Source organism: Podarcis vaucheri, assembly GCF_965113315.1.
Source record: "Podarcis vaucheri genome assembly, chromosome: 11".
NCBI lineage: Eukaryota > Metazoa > Chordata > Lepidosauria > Squamata > Lacertidae > Podarcis > Podarcis vaucheri.
Window position 1 is genome coordinate 33,398,914 of NC_138749.1, and position 17,346 is coordinate 33,416,259.

The window sequence follows — 17,346 nt, forward strand, 5'->3', positions numbered from 1 at the left end:
CTTTATGTTTTCAATTTTTAAAAAGCTTTTACAAATTGAATCATCTGCTTTGGTCATGTGAGTTTCTCCATTACGCTTCTGAAATTTGCAAGGCAAGTTACTGCAATCAGGAAATAAAAGCACATTTTTTTTACCAACGTTTGAGAAGAAGAGATATATCAAATTGAGTCGCAAGTACTTTCAAGAACTGATGTATAGCATGTCTAGATTGGACTCTCAAGTATATCTTTGTATTTTTAATCACTCACTAAGATTGTGAAGCCTATGGTTGGTTGATGAGGTACTTTTGGGAAATCAATAAATTAGGAATTCATGTGAGACCTTTATGTATTTTCCTCACCCCACCCCACTTATGGCAGTCAGCAATGACAGTGAGTGTCTTTACAACTGTGGCAGCCTGCCTTTGGAATGCTCATATATATCTATGAATACTTTCCTGAGGAAGCACACTTGGTGCCTTATTTTTAGCAAATGTGTGGAAATATTTGTACTTGTCCACCTTCTTCTTTTTAGACAATGCTAGTCTGATACTGCCTTTGGTTGAGCTCAAAAAGTTTACCTGCAATTTTATTCACCAATATACTGTCTTTTAATTTTATATTATGGAGATTATTTTAATATTATTTTCATTTCAAATTGCCGTGAAAATTTGTTCAGTTATAACCTGGGATTCTGAGGGGACATGCAGACATGAAAAGGATTATGCTATCAATCCGCTTCTTTATCTTTATCATCTTTATTTTTATCCCATATTGATGGCCTTTCAGCCAGTTCCCTGGTGGCCCACTGGACTGTGGAGTTAACCAGGGCTATTGACTGTTTGGCTCCAAAGCAGCCTCTCCGATTGCATGGAGCCCGGACAGCCCCGTGGTTTTCCATGGATCTGAGGGCAATGAAACAATCGCTGAGATGGCTAGAGCGCCGGTGGAGGATAACTCATTCTGAAGCTGACCAGATACGGGTTAGAGCTCAATGTCGAGCCTACCAAGTGGTGGTAGCGACGGCGAAGAAGACTTTCTTCACCGCCTCTATTGCATCTGCAGAAAACAGCAGCAGGAGACTCTTTCAGGTGGTTTGCAATTCAGCAGAACCACCTGCTCCACTGGGGCCCAGTATGGGCCACATGATCTCCTGCAATGATTTTGCAAAGTTTTTTTTGCAGATAAAGTCACTCAGATTCGGGAAGAGGTAGACTCCACCATGGGAGCAGGGCCGGGGTGGGAGAGTGCTAGAGTCCTGTCTAGTCAAGTTGTGTGGGATCAATTCCAATCTGTTACCTCTGAGGATGTGGACAGGCTGCTTGGACGAGTGAAACCAACCACCTGTCTCCTTGATCCTTGCCCATCCTGGCTTATAAAAGCTAGCCGCGAGGGGCTGGGCAATGGGCTTCGCGGGGTGGTGAATGCTTCTCCCTGTGAGGGAGCCTTCCCAGATCCACTGAAAGAGGCGGTTATCAAATTGCTTCTTAAAAAAACATATTTAGATGCGGCCAATATGGCCAACTATTGCCCAGTCTCAAATATTCCATTCTTGGGCAAGGTGATTGAGCGAGTGTTTGCTGAACAACTCCAGGCACGCCTGGAAGAAGCAGACCATTTGGATCCTTTCAGTTGGGATTCAGGCCTCATCACAGGACTGCCTTGGTCGCAGTGATCAATGATCTCCGGTGGGCTAGGGACAAAGGTGAGAGCTGTTTCCTAGTTCTGCTGGATCTCTCAGCGGCTTTTGACACCATCAACCATAACATCCTTCTGGACCGTCTAGAGGGGCTGGGAGCTGAGGCACTGTTATACAGTGGTTCCGCTCCTTTCTCCTGGGCCACGTTCAGAAAGTGGTGGTAGGCAATGAGTGTTCAGACCCCTGGGCTCTCACTTGTGGGGTACCTCAGGGTTCTGTCCTCTCCCTCATGCTTTTCAACATCTACATGCAGCCACTGGGAGAGATCATCGGGGGATTTGGGCTGGGTGTTCATCAGTATGCGGATGATACCCAGCTCTACCTCTCTTTCAAATCAGAACCAGTAAAGGCGGTGAAGGTCCTGTGTGAGTGTCTGGAGGCGGTTGGAGGATGGATGGTGGCTAACAGATTGAGGTTGAATCCTGACAAGACAGAAGTACTGTTTTGGGGGGACAGGAGGTGGACAGGTGTGGAGGACTCCCTGGTCCTGAATGGGGTAACTGTGCCCCTGAAGGACTAGGTGCGCAGCCTGGGAGTCATTTTGGATTCACAGCTGTCCATGGAGACGTAGGTCAATTCTGTGCCCCAGGCAGCTGTTTACCAGCTCTATCTGATATGCAGGCTGAGATCCTATCTGCCTGCGGACTGTCTCACCAGAGTGGTGCATGCTCTAGTTATCTCTCGCCTGGATTACTGCAAAGTGCTCTATGTGGGGCTACTTTTGAAGGTGACCCAGAAACTACAACTATTCCAGAATGTGGCAGCTAGACTGGTGACTGGGAGCAGCTGATGAGACCACATAACACCGGTGTTGAAAGACCTACATTGGCTCCCAGTATGTTTCTGAGCACAGTTCAAAGTGTTGGTGCTGACCTTTAAAGCCCTAAACAGCCTCGGCCCACTATACCTGAAGGAGCATCTCCACCCCCATCTGCCCAGACACTGAAGTCCAGTGCTGAGGACCTTCTGGCGGTTCCCTTGCTGTGAGAAGCCATGTTACAGGGAACCAGGCAGAGGGCCTTCTTGGTAGTGGCACCCACCCTGTGGAACGCTCTCCGACCAGATGTCGAAGAGAAAAACAACTACCAGACTTTTAGAAGACATCTAAAGGCAGCCCTGTTTAGGAAAGTTTTTAATGTTTAACAGACTATTATATTTCATTTGGTCCATTTCACACTTCCTTGTGACAGGACGTATTTGCCTTCTGTAGTGTTTGTCGTAGGCACACATTTGCTGTAGCTGTTACTTCCACCTTCTGACATTAAAATTACATTGCCAAATAATTTTTTGCCCTCATTATCCTAGGCGCTCTCTCTCTCTCTGTGTGTGTGTGTGTCTCAAATGGAAATAATTTCTCTTCAGAAACCATAACTTGCCTCACAGGGTTTTTGAATAGTTTGAAGAGGGGGTGGGGGTGGGGGGAAACCGGCATTACTCTTCTCAGACTGACAGAAAATCTGCCAGCAGCCACCTGGATGCAGAATGAATCAATTTGTATACTCAATCAGGTACAACAGGAGAAAGCGTTTGGAACATAACATAAATTGTTAGAGAAAATAATAAGGGCTGTCATTGCCTCGCCTCCTCACTTCCCTAATTCCCTGCCCATCTGCATACAACCACAGATTCATTGTCGCCAGCAGTGGAATAATGTACCTCAAAGTAATACCACATTGTCCCCGAATGAATTTGGTTTTTTGAGATCAGCAGGAGACAGAAAAGCGGCCTGTCTGCATGCATTTCCTACTTTCTCATTTGCCATCCAATTTCTCTCTCTCTCTCTCTCTCTCTCTCTGTGTGTGTGTGTGTGAGAGAGAGAGAGAGTGAGAGAGAGAGTGTCTGTGTCAGGCAAAGGGAGGAGCTGTATCCATTGGCTCCTACCTTAGTCTGGAAATAGATGCTGCTCTTCCTCCCCTCCCACCCCAGAAAGGATTCTGGATTGGCACGAATCCTTTCCCCAGACTCTGAAGAGGTTTGCAAGGGTTCTTTATAGAATGCAATAAAAACAAACAGATCCTTAAATTTTAACAAGAGATCCTAGGGGCAAGAAACTTTTTTTTTAAAGGCCTCTTGGAAATTCACCAGCATTTTCGTATGAATTTCTCTTAATATATACATATTTGTATGCAGTTTTGCCTAACATAAACATTTCTGCAAAGCACTTTCCCTTTAAAGAATCCATCTATAATAATAATAATAATAATAATAATAATAATAATAATAATAATAGTTTATTTCTACCCTGCGGCTTTCAACAGAACATTAAAAACAGAATTTAACTTAAAACATTAAAAAGTTCCCTAAACAGGACTGCCTTCAGATGTCTTCTAAAAGTCAGGTAGTGGTTTATTTCCTTGATATCTGTCAGGGAACTGACATCAGAGGAAAGGGAGTTGGTAGGGCTCCCAGAGACTGGGAGAGAGTCAGCAGCCAAAGCAGGGACCAGTAGGGGGAGCGAGGGGTCTCTGGAGGAGGATCTCAGTAATGCTGAGAGAGACGCAGCAGCCCAGGCAGGAAACAGCAGGGGAGAGAAAGGGGTGAGAGACACGTCCAGCGAAAATAGCGGGGAGGTGTCAGAAGCAACTGCAGGGAGACCCATGCTTCGCCGGAAGCTGCCACGTCGTGAGTCCAGGAGACGCGTTTCCGTTAAGGAGCTTCTTTGCTGGAAGCGCTTCCGCAGGCAGCCACTGTCAGACACTACTAGTGACTAGAGCAGACATGTCTGAGGAGCTCTGTCACACACAGAGGTTTGTGGGGCCACACAAACTCTGAAGGGGCACAATTTTAAGCACAAGCAGCTAATCATCCCCTGACAGCAGTCTGACAGTCTTTGTACGCTGCCTGTGCAGGAGAAAGCATCATGAGCAACCCAGCCGGAACCGGAGAGGCAGGGGTTGGAGCTGGTCCAAGCTTGGAAGAAAGGTATCAAGCTCTGGAGGTCCAACTTGCGCTGCAGACGGCGAGGCTCGAGGAGAGAAGGGCTCAGGATGCTGACAAAAAGGGGAGAACCACTCAGTTCCCCAGAAAGGTACCAGGATTGGTGCAGAAGTTTGGGGGGGACCCCAAGGATTACCATGCCTTTAGGACCGAGATGCAATATGCCCTGAATGTGCAGTTTGATGAGTTCCCTGATGAGGAATCGCGAGTTGCTTTCGTAATTGGGCATCTTGAGAAGGGGGCGCGGGACTGGGTTCGACCCCTGATGGCAACGCACAACGATATCCTAAAGGACACTATGAAGTTCTTTCGTGCAATGGATATCATGTTTTCCAGCGATATTGAGGAAGGGGTGGTGCGCAGACAGCTAATGGCTTGCAAGCAGGGAAGCAGATCTGTCCGTGAGTACTGGACTGAATTTACCATGCTGATTCACAGATTGGGGTGGGATTTATCGGCAGCACCCATTCAGATGCTATTTGAAGAAGGTCTTTCTTCGGCTGTGAAAGACGAGCTGTCCAGGAGCCCCAGGGCGGTGTCTATGGATCAGCTGACCAAATCTGCGCTGACCATTGGAGCGCGCCAGGAGGCAAGAGCCTTGGAGAGGCGGGAAGGGAGAGGGGAACGTTGGAAGGAGTTACGCATTCCAGACATTCCTGAGCCAGCTTTCCCGCCGGCAGAGCCGATGGAAATCGGAACAGCCCGCGCGCGCGCAGTTTCAAAGCCCAGTGAGGGGGCGAAGAAGGAGGGAAAGGGAGCCCGGAAATGCTATCTCGGCCAACAGCCAGGCCACTTTGCCAGAGTCTGCCCCCAGAGGAAGGAATGGCAAGGGATGGTGGGAGCAGTTGAGGGGGGAGAGCAGGGAGAAACGGAGCAGGTAAAAGCCAACGCCTGGTTGCCACCATCAGGGCACTGCAGCCAGGCCAAAGAGCAGTAAAAGTGCCCGTGCCAGAAGCTCCTCGACCTGCTCTAGTAATTGAAGTGTCGCTAGAGCTGCAAAATGGACACCCCCTAAAAATAAAGGTGCTGTTGGACTCAGGCAGCTCCTGCAATTTTATGAGCAAGGAGTTTGCTGCTGAACATCAGATACAGACTATCCCTTTAAGCAACCCCCTGCAGGTGACCACGATCGATGGCAGGGAACTGTTGGGAGGAGGAGTCAGCTTGCAGACCGTCCCAATGATAATGAGGGTGGCAAGGCACACAGAACTGATAGCGTTTAATGTGGCCACCTTGGGAGGCGCTCCCATTATTTTGGGAATGAGCTGGCTAGCCCTACATGATCCGCTGGTGGGCTGGCATCAAAGAGTGGTTTCCTTCGGTTCAGCACATTGCTTAGAACACTGCAGGGGGGAAAAGGGGTCAGCAGGGGCCCAAGCCACCCTGGCAGGGACTGAAGTAATGGGGAAGGGGAAGGTGCCACCACAGTATGCTGATCTCAGCGACGTGTTCAGCGAGAAGGAAGCTGACCAACTACCCCCGCATAGGCCCTTTGATTGCCAGATCAATTTACTCCCTGGAGCACAGCTTCCTGTAGGCAAGTTGTATGCCATGTCAGACAGGGAAATGCAGGAGTTGCGAGCGTTCATTGACAAGAACCTGAAGAGAGGCTTCATCAGAGAGTCCAAGGCAGCGGGGGGTAGCCCAGTGTTTTTTGTGGATAAAAAAAACACGGACAAGCCGAGACTTGTATGTGATTTTAGGCGGTTAAATGCAGTGACAGAGCCGGCGGCTTTTCCTATGCCCAGGATTGATGATATTTTGACCAGGGTGCGGAAAGGAAAGATTTTTACAAAGCTGGACCTAAGGGGGGCGTACAACCTGATACGTATAAGGAAAGGGGATGAATGGAAGACCACCATGTTCACCCCTTTGGGGGCATTTGAATACCTCGTTATGCCTTTTGGATTACAAACAGGCTCCGCGTGTTTTCAAGCCTTCATGAACCACGTACTGGGGCCTTTGCTCTACAAGAATTGCGTGGCCTTCTTAGATGACGTGTTGGTGTATTCGGAGAATGAGGAGCAACATGTGAGAGACGTCAGAGAAGTGTTGAGCAGGCTGCAAGCCAACAGGCTGTGGGTGAAACTGGAGAAGTGTCAGTTTCATACCAAGGAGGTGGAATTCCTGGGGTACCGCTTGTCAGACAAGGGGTTGGCCATGGACCCCGGCAAGGTTCAAGCGGTGCTGGAATGGAAAACACCCAAAACCAAGAAGGATGTGCAGAGGTTCCTAGGGTTTGGAAACTTTTATCGTAAGTTCATCCGAAACTTCGCCCACCTGACGGCGCCCATCACGGACTGTCTCAGCGGTAAAAAGAAGTTTGTTTGGACGGGGGAGGCGGAGCGAGCGTTTGAGGAACTGAAAAGGGCCTTCGCCTCTGATGAACAACTTCTACATGTGGATTTACAAAAAAAGCTGAGGGTCGAAACAGATGCTTCTGACAGAGCCATAGGGGCGGTGCTTCTTCTGCAGCCGGGGAAGGAGGGGTCAGAGTGGCGACCGTGTGCCTTCTTTTCGCGAAAGCTGAACAAATCTGAGAGGAACTACACGGTGTACGACCGGGAACTTCTTGCGATTCATGAGGCCTTCCGGAGATGGAGGCACCTGCTAATTGGTGCACAACAGAAGGTGCAAGTGTGCACGGACCATAAGAATCTAGAGTATTGGAGAACTGCGCGAGTGCTCAACCAATGGCAGTTGAGATGGGCCCAGGAGTTCTCCAAATTTAACTTTGAGATTTGTTACGTGCCAGGCCCAGAGAACGTTAGGGCGGACGCTCTCTCACGCAAACCTGAATATTTGGAGGGAGAGGGTGCACCCGAAGAGACCCATGTCATTCCCGAGGACCGCTGGGTGTGTGGGGCGGCATTGGTGGGGCAAAGGGAACTGGTAGAGGGAACGGTGCAGGATGAATACGCCCAGGACAAACTCAGGGGTCTCAGGAGGGAGGGAGACAAACCCGGGGGTTTTGAGGAGAGAAACGGGGCGTTGTACTACAAGGGAGCGTTATACATACCTGAAGGGGAATTGAGGGAAAAGGTACTCAAGCAACTGCACGATAGCCCCACAGCAGGGCATTTTGGGCAACACAAAACCATGTGGCTGGTTACCAGGGAATTCTGGTGGCCCAAGGTCAGGGAAGATGTGTGGGAGTATGTGAGAGGGTGTGACCAATGCCAACGAGCCAAGGGGGAGAGGCGGGCACCGGCAGGTTTATTAGAACCACTACCCACGCCGGAAAGGCCATGGGAGGCAGTGGCAATAGATTTCATGACTGATCTGCCCAGGTCCAAAGGGAAAACAGCCATCATGGTTGTGGTAGACCTGTTAACCAAGATGGCCCACTTTATAGCCTGCTCACATGCGGTCACAGCGGAAGAAACTGCTAAATTGTTTGTGGAAAATGTGTTTAGGCTGCATGGCGCCCCCTTGAGGGTGGTTTCTGACCGAGGGAAACAATTTACTTCCAGGTTCTGGAGGAAGCTCATGAGCTTATTGCATGTAGAGGTGAATTTCTCAACTGCCCGTCATCCAGAAACCAACGGGCAGGCGGAAAGAGCTAATGGTGTCCTCCAGCAATATTTGAGGTGTTATGTGAATGACAGAGAGAATGATTGGGTGGAGAAGCTGGCGTTGGCAGAATTTGCCTACAACAATGCAGAGAACGTGTCCACGGGGATGAGCCCCTTTTTGGCTAATCACGGGTGTCATCCCCGAGCCTTCCCAGGGGGGGAAGGGGAGAACTGGAGCGTTCCAGCCGCAGAACAGTTCGTTGAAGAAATGGAAGCGATCCATCGCCAGCTCCAACTTAATTTAAACAGGGCGAAGGAGGAATATAAGAGGCAGGCAGACAAAACCAGAAGGGAAGGGGAAAGCATTAGGGTGGGGGACCAGGTGTGGCTGTCCACCCACGGGTTACCATTCAAAGGAGGTTGTAAGAAGTTAAGACCCAAAAGGCTGGGCCCATTTGAAGTCACGCAGCAGGTCAACCCAGTGGCTTTCAGACTCCGGTTACCGAACCACATGAAGTTGCACCCAGTGTTCCACAGGTCGTTGCTGTCACCGTATAAAGGGGACAGAGAAGGGAGGGTCAATAGGGGACCAGCTATGGAGGAAAAAGAACACAGCTACCATGTAGCGGAGATTCTCGATTCCAGGTGGAAGGGAGATCAAGTAGAGTATTTGGTAATGTGGGAAGGGGAGCCGGAGTCGGAAAACACCTGGGTCAGGGCAGAGGATGTAGATGACGAGGTTTTGATAGAAACTTTTCATCAGAGATTCCCTCGTAAACCCCAGCCAGTGGCGAGGTTCCGGAGGGAATACTTCGCCACCACCGACGAAGAAGAAGAGTTGGAGGGGTTCTCTGATTCCGAGGTGGAGGAGGATTCAGCGAGTCGGAACGAAGACCGATGGAGGGAAATGTTCGAGACGTCTGAAGATGAAGAGGATTCTTTTCGGGGTTTCAGCTCCTCACCGCCCAGAGGAGAGAGTAGGGGCGGGGGAGAAGGGGGCCCTGGAGGGGAGGTGGATGTCAGGGAACTGACATCAGAGGAAAGGGAGTTGGTAGGGCTCCCAGAGACTGGGAGAGAGTCAGCAGCCAAAGCAGGGACCAGTAGGGGGAGCGAGGGGTCTCTGGAGGAGGATCTCAGTAATGCTGAGAGAGACGCAGCAGCCCAGGCAGGAAACAGCAGGGGAGAGAAAGGGGTGAGAGACACGTCCAGCGAAAATAGCGGGGAGGTGTCAGAAGCAACTGCAGGGAGACCCATGCTTCGCCGGAAGCTGCCACGTCGTGAGTCCAGGAGACGCGTTTCCGTTAAGGAGCTTCTTTGCTGGAAGCGCTTCCGCAGGCAGCCACTGTCAGACACTACTAGTGACTAGAGCAGACATGTCTGAGGAGCTCTGTCACACACAGAGGTTTGTGGGGCCGCACAAACTCTGAAGGGGCACAATTTTAAGCACAAGCAGCTAATCATCCCCTGACAATATCTGATGGGAGAGCGTTCCACCGGGCAGGCACCACCACCGAGAAGGCCCTCTGCCTAGTTCCCTGTAGCCTCACTTCTCGCACGGAGGGAACCGGCAGAAGGCCCTTGGAGGCTGAACGATGAGGGTGGAGACGCTCCTTCGAGTATTCTCGGCTGAGGCCGTTTAGTGCTTCAAAGTGCTTTCAACACTTTGAAATGTGCTTGGAAACACAGTGGGAGAAATAACATCTCTGTATGTTATTTCACTAAGATATGAAATTATACACGCACTATACACTAATGTGTGCATTTTTGTGCACGTTACTTGCCTGTAGAACTGCAAGTACAAAATTTTGAATTATGGTTATGTTTTGGTTCACAAATTAGGTAATTAAAAGTGAACTGAATCAAATTTCCTTCCCATCTCTACCTCTAAAAAGCTTTTCAGGTGTGCGTGCTAGTGGGGCACCTTCTTATGTTAGCCTAGATCAGGGGTCGGCAACGTTTTTTGAGGCCGGTCTGGTCCACTCCCCGGCAGACCTCTCAATGGGCTGGAGTGCGCGCGCCCATGTGTTGGGTCAGAAGAGCACCGGAAATAGTGTGTGCGCATGTGCATGGGCGCTCCTCTGTCCTGGAAGTGCACCAGAAATAGTGTGTACACATGCATACTGGCACTCCTCCAGATCCCCCCAGTGAGAGAAAAAATGGCGCCACGAAAAAAAAGCACGGAATCCCCACGGCAATCCACAGAAAGGCCGTGGGCCGGAACTGGCCCATGGGCCTTAGGTCGCCGACCTCTGGCCTAGATCTCCTATGTGGACATTTTTATTGATGGGGCAAAAGGCAGCTGGCTTGTTTTTCTGTCTCTTCTGTCTCTATACCACAAGTGGAAAGGCTCAGTTCTGGGAACATAATGCAGCCCATCAGCCCTCTATCTGGATTCCTCGCCTCAGGCCACACCTCTCACTGCCTGCTTTACACTCTGACTGTTATTACCCAGCTAAAATATATACTGGAACTCTGATAATGCACCCTGCTTGTCTAGAGAGTGGTATGCTAGTGTGTGTAGAAACTAGCCTACAGGACAAATATAATTTTTACACCCCTTGTTTCACACACTTTTGCTTCTGGCTTCACCCACCACTGCAATGTGGCCCTCTGAAGCTTTCTCGGAAAGGAATGTGCCCCCTCAGCTGAAAAGGGATCCTTGACCTGCTCTATCAAGTGCCTTCCCAAATAGTAGAAGTTTTATAAAGCAGAGTGAGATGTCCACAATGTGGGCACCTCCTGGTGATTTGAGGGCTGGCTTGGTGACCCTGACTTCTTCCCAGTCATAGTGCCTTATTGCTTTCCTCACTGGCTTGCTTATATAGTTGAGCTAGCAGCATGTTCCATGTAGCAGATCCATATTCCTCTTTGCTATGGCTTGGGATATCACAGTGCATTAATGACTTGACTAAATATACCCATCTTAAATTACCAAGATAATAAATAGACATGGAAGTTCTACAAGTTCTGTCTGTCCCCTTCCCCCTCCATGTGTGAGTTCAGAGCAAAGATGTTTATCGCTCTGTTGAATTGCTTAGCAACAGCAGGTAAAGAAATTGAAGAAGGAAAAGCTAATAAGTTATAATTTATATGTGAAAAGATTGCAGGAGGCTAGTAGCACACTTCTGGCGCAGTTAAGGGTTCATGCTGAGAATTCCATTCTCCCCTGGCAGCGGTTTCAAAACAATGCAATCTACAATGTTTCTAATATGTAAATTGAGCAGTGACTGGTCAAATAGTCTTCTGCTTGGTGATTTGTTGCTCTTTTGCATATTAGCCTTCCAAGGAACTTTTGTAAATCACCCCAATGCTGAAAACAAGCAATGTGTACAGCTTCTTAATGAATTTATAGTGCAGAATCAATCTTACTAGAGCCAAATACGTTAAAAGGAAGGCAAATTTTGGAGTAGTAGCCTAATGCATTTTTTGCAGCCACCCGTCCCCCTCAAAAAACAACAACAAAAAACCTCCTCCACCAAAACCCGAAACACCAGGAGATGGGAGAAATAATGCTTTTTTCAGAATTCATTAATCAAATTCAAACGTTCATTTGCTTTGACAAATAATCAATTGCAATTCTATGGCTCTGGAGAATTTCCAACTGAATGATTTAATATGGTTCAGTGAATCTGATTTTGTAAATTTGATCCAAAAATATTTAATTAAAATCAGCCACTTTTCTTCCATTGCTGTAGCACAGACACGACACAGCCAACCAATCACATATAAAACCTTTCCAGCTGGGATTTAAGATTGTCTGTTCAAAGATTCAGTTCACTTGAAAGATTCTTCTAACAGCATGAACTATAATGAAGTTAGGCATAAGTACCTGGATTTAAAAGGATTTGTTCCCACTAGTACCTCAGCTTGGGTTGCGTATATGTGGATGTTCAAAGAATTATTGTGTAGAATCCGTATCAGCAATTTATGTCATTTAAACCCTCTGAGACAAATTTGAAACTTGGAGTTTAATGTTCAAATGCGTAAAAGCACTGGTCATGTCTTTATGACAGAAGTTCACATGGTCTTGTATCTAAAGGGATTCTGTGATTTTGATAAAAGGAATTCAATTACTCCCTATAGATTTTTGGGCTCATGCTTCTTGATATTCCATCCATTAAACTGTATTTCTGCAATTTCTGGATTGATCCTATCACTCTGTGGGGAGAGTCAACAGACACATCATAACATGGTTTTCTAGGTGTCCCGTCTGTTATATTTCCACTTGCCCGTTTGCATCTATTGAACCACAATCAATCAAATCAAAAATATGATGAGTTAAAGGACCACACACCATAGCTGTCAAGTGTCCCTTATTTGAAGGGACAGTCCCTTATTCCAGCACCATGTCCTGCTGCTGTCCCTTATTGATGGATGTCCCTTAAATGATGTCCCTTAAATTTCAAAGGAAGTAGCTCCTCTCCCTCCCTCCCTGCTGGCCAGGGAGGAGGGAGGCTCCAACTGTGTTGCTTGGCTGTGGCTGTATTGCTCACCCAATAAGAAGTCTAAGAACAACTGGGGGGGGGTGGAGCTTGCTTGCCTTGTGTGTGGTTAGTTAATGCAAGCTGAGGGGTTTTTTTTTTGAATGCTGGATGCCATTTTGTTGCACGTGCTGCTGCAAACTTTGCAGTGCAAAGCCAGGCCGGGGAGCCATTCTAAGTTGAGGCTGCATAGGCCTTGTGGTGCATGTGATTCAGATTCTATTCAGTTCAACCTCTGGTTACAAAGTTGGTTGGGCAGTGTTCTCGAAGCTACCAGCATGAGTTTGACCAGACCAGGTGAGGCTGCAGGTCCCTTATTTTGGCTGCTGCTCCCTTATTTTCAAGGCTGCTGGTCCCTTATTTTCAAATCTGTAAGTTGACAGCTATGCCACACACTCAGATATGCTTTTGCAGTCTTATTCACTCAATACAGCCAACCCATTCATACATTATAGCATTTGTCCTTCTATAAAAATATTATTTAGAAAAATGGATCCCAATATTTACTACAAATTATTTACCTGCAGCCACTGCGACTGGTCACTATGCCCCGATGTCCAGGCATTCACTTTGCCTTGTTTGTCCAGACGAGCTTTTCTAGGTTCCCATGTAAACATATCCATATTGAGTGTTCTGAAGACACTGGAAGCAGTAATCTGATAATCCTGTATATGTCCTGATTTCATCCCCAGAGGTTCAGAGCAACCTACAGAATTTAAATAAGTTATTTGAGGATATCTATGTTGGCAGTCTATAAATCCAGATGTTGCTTCTCTTATACATATTTATTCAAAGTGTACAAATCTTACTGTCAGCAATTTGGAAACCTTAAAAATCATTTAAAACTGTAGTTCAACAATGCATGGGTAAATACTACTTAAGAGCATTTGAAAGCGCATTTGAAAACTTTTTATTTTTTTTACATACACATTATAAAATGGTAAAGTGGTTGTATGTTTAGCTTTTTGCTTTAGGCATAATTTGGTGGCATTCCAAGGCATCCCTGGAAATGACTGGATATGAAGAATTAATTTCAGATTGTATAAATAGCAAACAGCTTGTCTAAACCACTTAGCCAAGGCAATTCTGTATTGTCAGCCAGTAGTCATAGTTCATACTGCAGTGCTATATTAAATTTTCCATTAATTTGTTAGTTGATGAACAGTATTAGTATCCATCAGCAAATGATTTAACTGATTTACAGCCTCCCCATTCTAATGTCAAAATCTGGAAAATAAAGCAAGTTATATTTATCTACTATGGGTATTCATCTGTCACCATGATACTCTTTTGTCATGCTACCTACCCATTAAGGCAAAGTTATTTTCCAGTGTACTGTACTTATACCACTCTGCATTCTTTCATAAATCCCATGTCTCTATTTTCTTCAAAGCATCTAAACTTTTGTTCAGGTATATTTAGTTAGAAATGGTATTTTACAGCAGGATTGTGCAGATTATAGACATTATACCAAAAGAAAGAAAGTCAGAGGGAGTCATCTGTTAAAGCAGTCTTGCCAACTCACTATCATGTCTCCCTCTGCAAGCAGATGTTCTTTGAAGGTTTTTGCATCTTGATCTGACCTTGACCTGACCACTAGTTGGAGACCTCTAGCGGAATGATAGCACAGTGTAATCATCACTATAGAAGTGACTTCTTTTGATGCCTTTATAAAACACTCTAATGGAACCCAAGGATTTGTTGCTCCAGTTTTTATCTCTTGATGGCTTTTTTTAAAAAGACTTGAAATTCAGAGTCTTGCATTATGCATCAGCCAAACATGGTTGTGCGCACTGTCCTGGTTCTTACTGCACAGCCGTAATTAGTTGGGGCCAGAAGTGGTGGGATTTTATGGTGAAATTGTTTTCATTCTTGTATGCTCTGTTTTATATGTCTTTTATGTAACCTAAGTAACTTGTGATATCTGACAACTGGCAAATGAAAATGATAAAATATGAACAAACAAATATACGTATGCAATTCTAAACAGGAAGCTGTTTTTAATACATACTAGATTATGTCTCAGCATCTTAAAAAGCAGAGACATCACCTTGCCAACAAAGGTCCGTATAGTTAAAGCTATGGTTTTCCCAGTAGTGATGTATGGAAGTGAGAGCTGGACCATAAAGAAGGCTGATCGCCGAAGAATTGATGCTTTTGAATTATGGTGCTGGAGGAGACTCTTGAGAGTCCCATGGACTGCAAGAAGATCAAACCTATTCATTCTGAAGGAAATCAGCCCTGAGTGCTCACTAGAAGGACAGATTGTGAAGCTGAGACTCCAATATTTTGGCCACCTCATGAGAAGAGAAGACTCCCTGGAAAAGACCCTGATGTTAGGAAAGATTGAGGGCACAAGGAGAAGGGGACGACAGAGGACGAGATGGTTGGACAGTGTTCTCGAAGCTACCAGCATGAGTTTGACTAAACTGTGGGAGGCAGTGGAATACAGGAGTGCCTGGCGTGCTCTGGTCCATGGGGTCACGAAGAGTCGGACACGACTAAACAACAACAGCAGCAACAACAACAACAGATTATGTGTTTATGTATTGTATTATAGTTTTTGCTATGGTGATAATAAAATTAACTGCAACTGTTACTTATTTCAAATATTTATATTCTGCCCATCACCTGAAGATCCAAGAGCTGAAACGCATACTGATTAACAGGACTAACTATAAACATCACACTGTTGTAGTTTATGCTCTGGAGATTTGAAGCAAGCAGAACTGAATCAAAATTATTTTCATGCATCAGATTAGTTGATAGAACCTTGCACGGGAAATGGGCATACCAGTCAAGGAAGCTGGCAGCAGTCAGTAATAGGTCAGAATGGTTAAGCTGATACTTTCCAATCCCTATCCATTCTTTTCAAATTATTGGTTAATTGAAAGATTTTTAAACTGGGTAGACAACTTTGATAAGCCAGGGATGGGAAATCTGCAGTCCTACAAGGTTGGACTCTATCTGGTCTCAGTTCCAGCCAGCATGGGAAATCGTCAAGGATTATGGGAGTTGTACTCCAGCATCATCTGAAGGTTGACAGGTAGACCATCAATTACTTGTTGATCTTAGTATTCCTGTGGATTATCAGCCACCATTTCTTGCAATCTCTGTTTGAATGTTAAGCCACACTCAGTTCTTTGGTTCCTTATCAATGATCCTTGGGCTTGTCAAAACTCTGACTTGTCAAAATTCTGATTTGATTTATTGCTGGGAAATTGGATCCTCACTTAAAGAGGGCACATATTGTGGTGAGACCTAGACAACCGACACCCTGTGTTGTGGGTGGGTACAGCTGGTAAGCCACAACACCCGATTGGTAGATCCCTCAAAGCTGGGTACAATCTGGCCAATGGGACGCAGTTCAAACAGTTTGAGGGACCTATTTATGGCCATGCACGTGACCTAGAGCTTCCTCTTTCAGCGCGTGTATTTGGAACACCTGTCCACCTCTCCCTACTTTTAGTGCTTGTCGCTCTTGACCTTGCTATGCCGTTGTGTGTCGTCTGTCATTGGGACAGGGCACAGCAGGAATTTTCCCCACTTGGTTGATTGGCTGTTGCCATTTGGGTTTCACTTGCCATGTAGCAAATTGCCACAACTTGTAAGGTTGCAGATAGGCTCTGGTTCAGGTGATAGGGATGGGAGAACCCTCTCACTATCCCTATGTATAGGGTATTCCGTTAAAGGAATCCAGGGACTCGTTGGTTTGGTCAACCCCTGTGAGGGGGTTATGCCCATGCCTGAGTCCAGGGGGACATTTGGGTTGTGGAGTTAGCCCATTCCCGGCTTTCCGCTTATCCAGGTATTCAGCCTTGGTTGACCTAGGCTGGAACCCTGGGTCAGCCCTACCTGCATGGCAGGGAGCTAGTCAAACCAGAGCCTATGCAACCAGTCACTTTCTGTAATCATTAAAGTTGTGGCCTAAATTTTGCCAAAAATCAAACCAAAAATTTGAGTCAAATGTGAATTTATTTAGGGGGGAGGTTTCTGGGTCTGAACACGCAAATGAGTCACTTGCTTGGATGGCTCTGTACACATCACCACTTACTCTGGCTTTAGTGCCCTCCCGCCTCTGGCTTTTGAAACTGTGTGCATACGATGTTACCCACAATGCTGAGCTATCTTGTAGTTTATTGAGACATTCTACTGTTTGATTGCTCTCCCCTCAAACTAGCTTCAATCTTCAAAGCCACATTCACTTTAAAGTTGAGCTGAGGTGTGTACATTTGAGACAGCCATTGGTGACGCTTCATGAATGTGTGGTGCTGGGGCGTGGAAACAAAGCAGGTAATGTGCATCAGATGAAGACGCCCCGCCCCCTCTGTGGTGTGGATAACAGCATGCAAACACAACCTACAACACAGCAGGGGGAAAAGGCCTACCTGCGTTTTAAGCCACTATTGTGTCTATAGCCTAATATGCCCCCGTTTTATGGCATCTCTCTTCCCCCACCCTATACTTGCTTTCCCCACAGAATGTGAGTGGTGAAGCAACATCTTTTTGTATTTCTGAAGTCTGTTATTTGTAGGTTTTCTAAGGACTGCTATTGATTTTCAAGGGCATTTCTCCTTGGGAACTGCATTTCATTTTTAGCATTTCTCCAGATTAAAAAAAAAAAAGCTGAGGCATTCTGAGACAGACTGAGACTAAAATGGTAGCAGTAATATACACAGACAGTAATATGTGAATTTAAAATGCTGAAACTCCTACACCACCTACAATTTAAGTGA

General features: G+C 46.5%; 1 protein-coding gene across 1 annotated transcript in view; it reads right to left on the bottom strand.

Annotated features, from left to right (window-relative positions):
- EDIL3 (EGF like repeats and discoidin domains 3) overlaps positions 1 to 17,346 on the bottom strand; it is a 241,786-nt gene that overhangs the window by 41,078 nt on the left and 183,362 nt on the right. Inside the window, exon 9 of the mRNA XM_082191968.1 lies at positions 13,132 to 13,316. Within this exon, the coding sequence (XP_082048094.1) occupies positions 13,132 to 13,316 (185 nt within the window). The remainder of the gene's footprint in view (positions 1 to 13,131; positions 13,317 to 17,346) is intronic.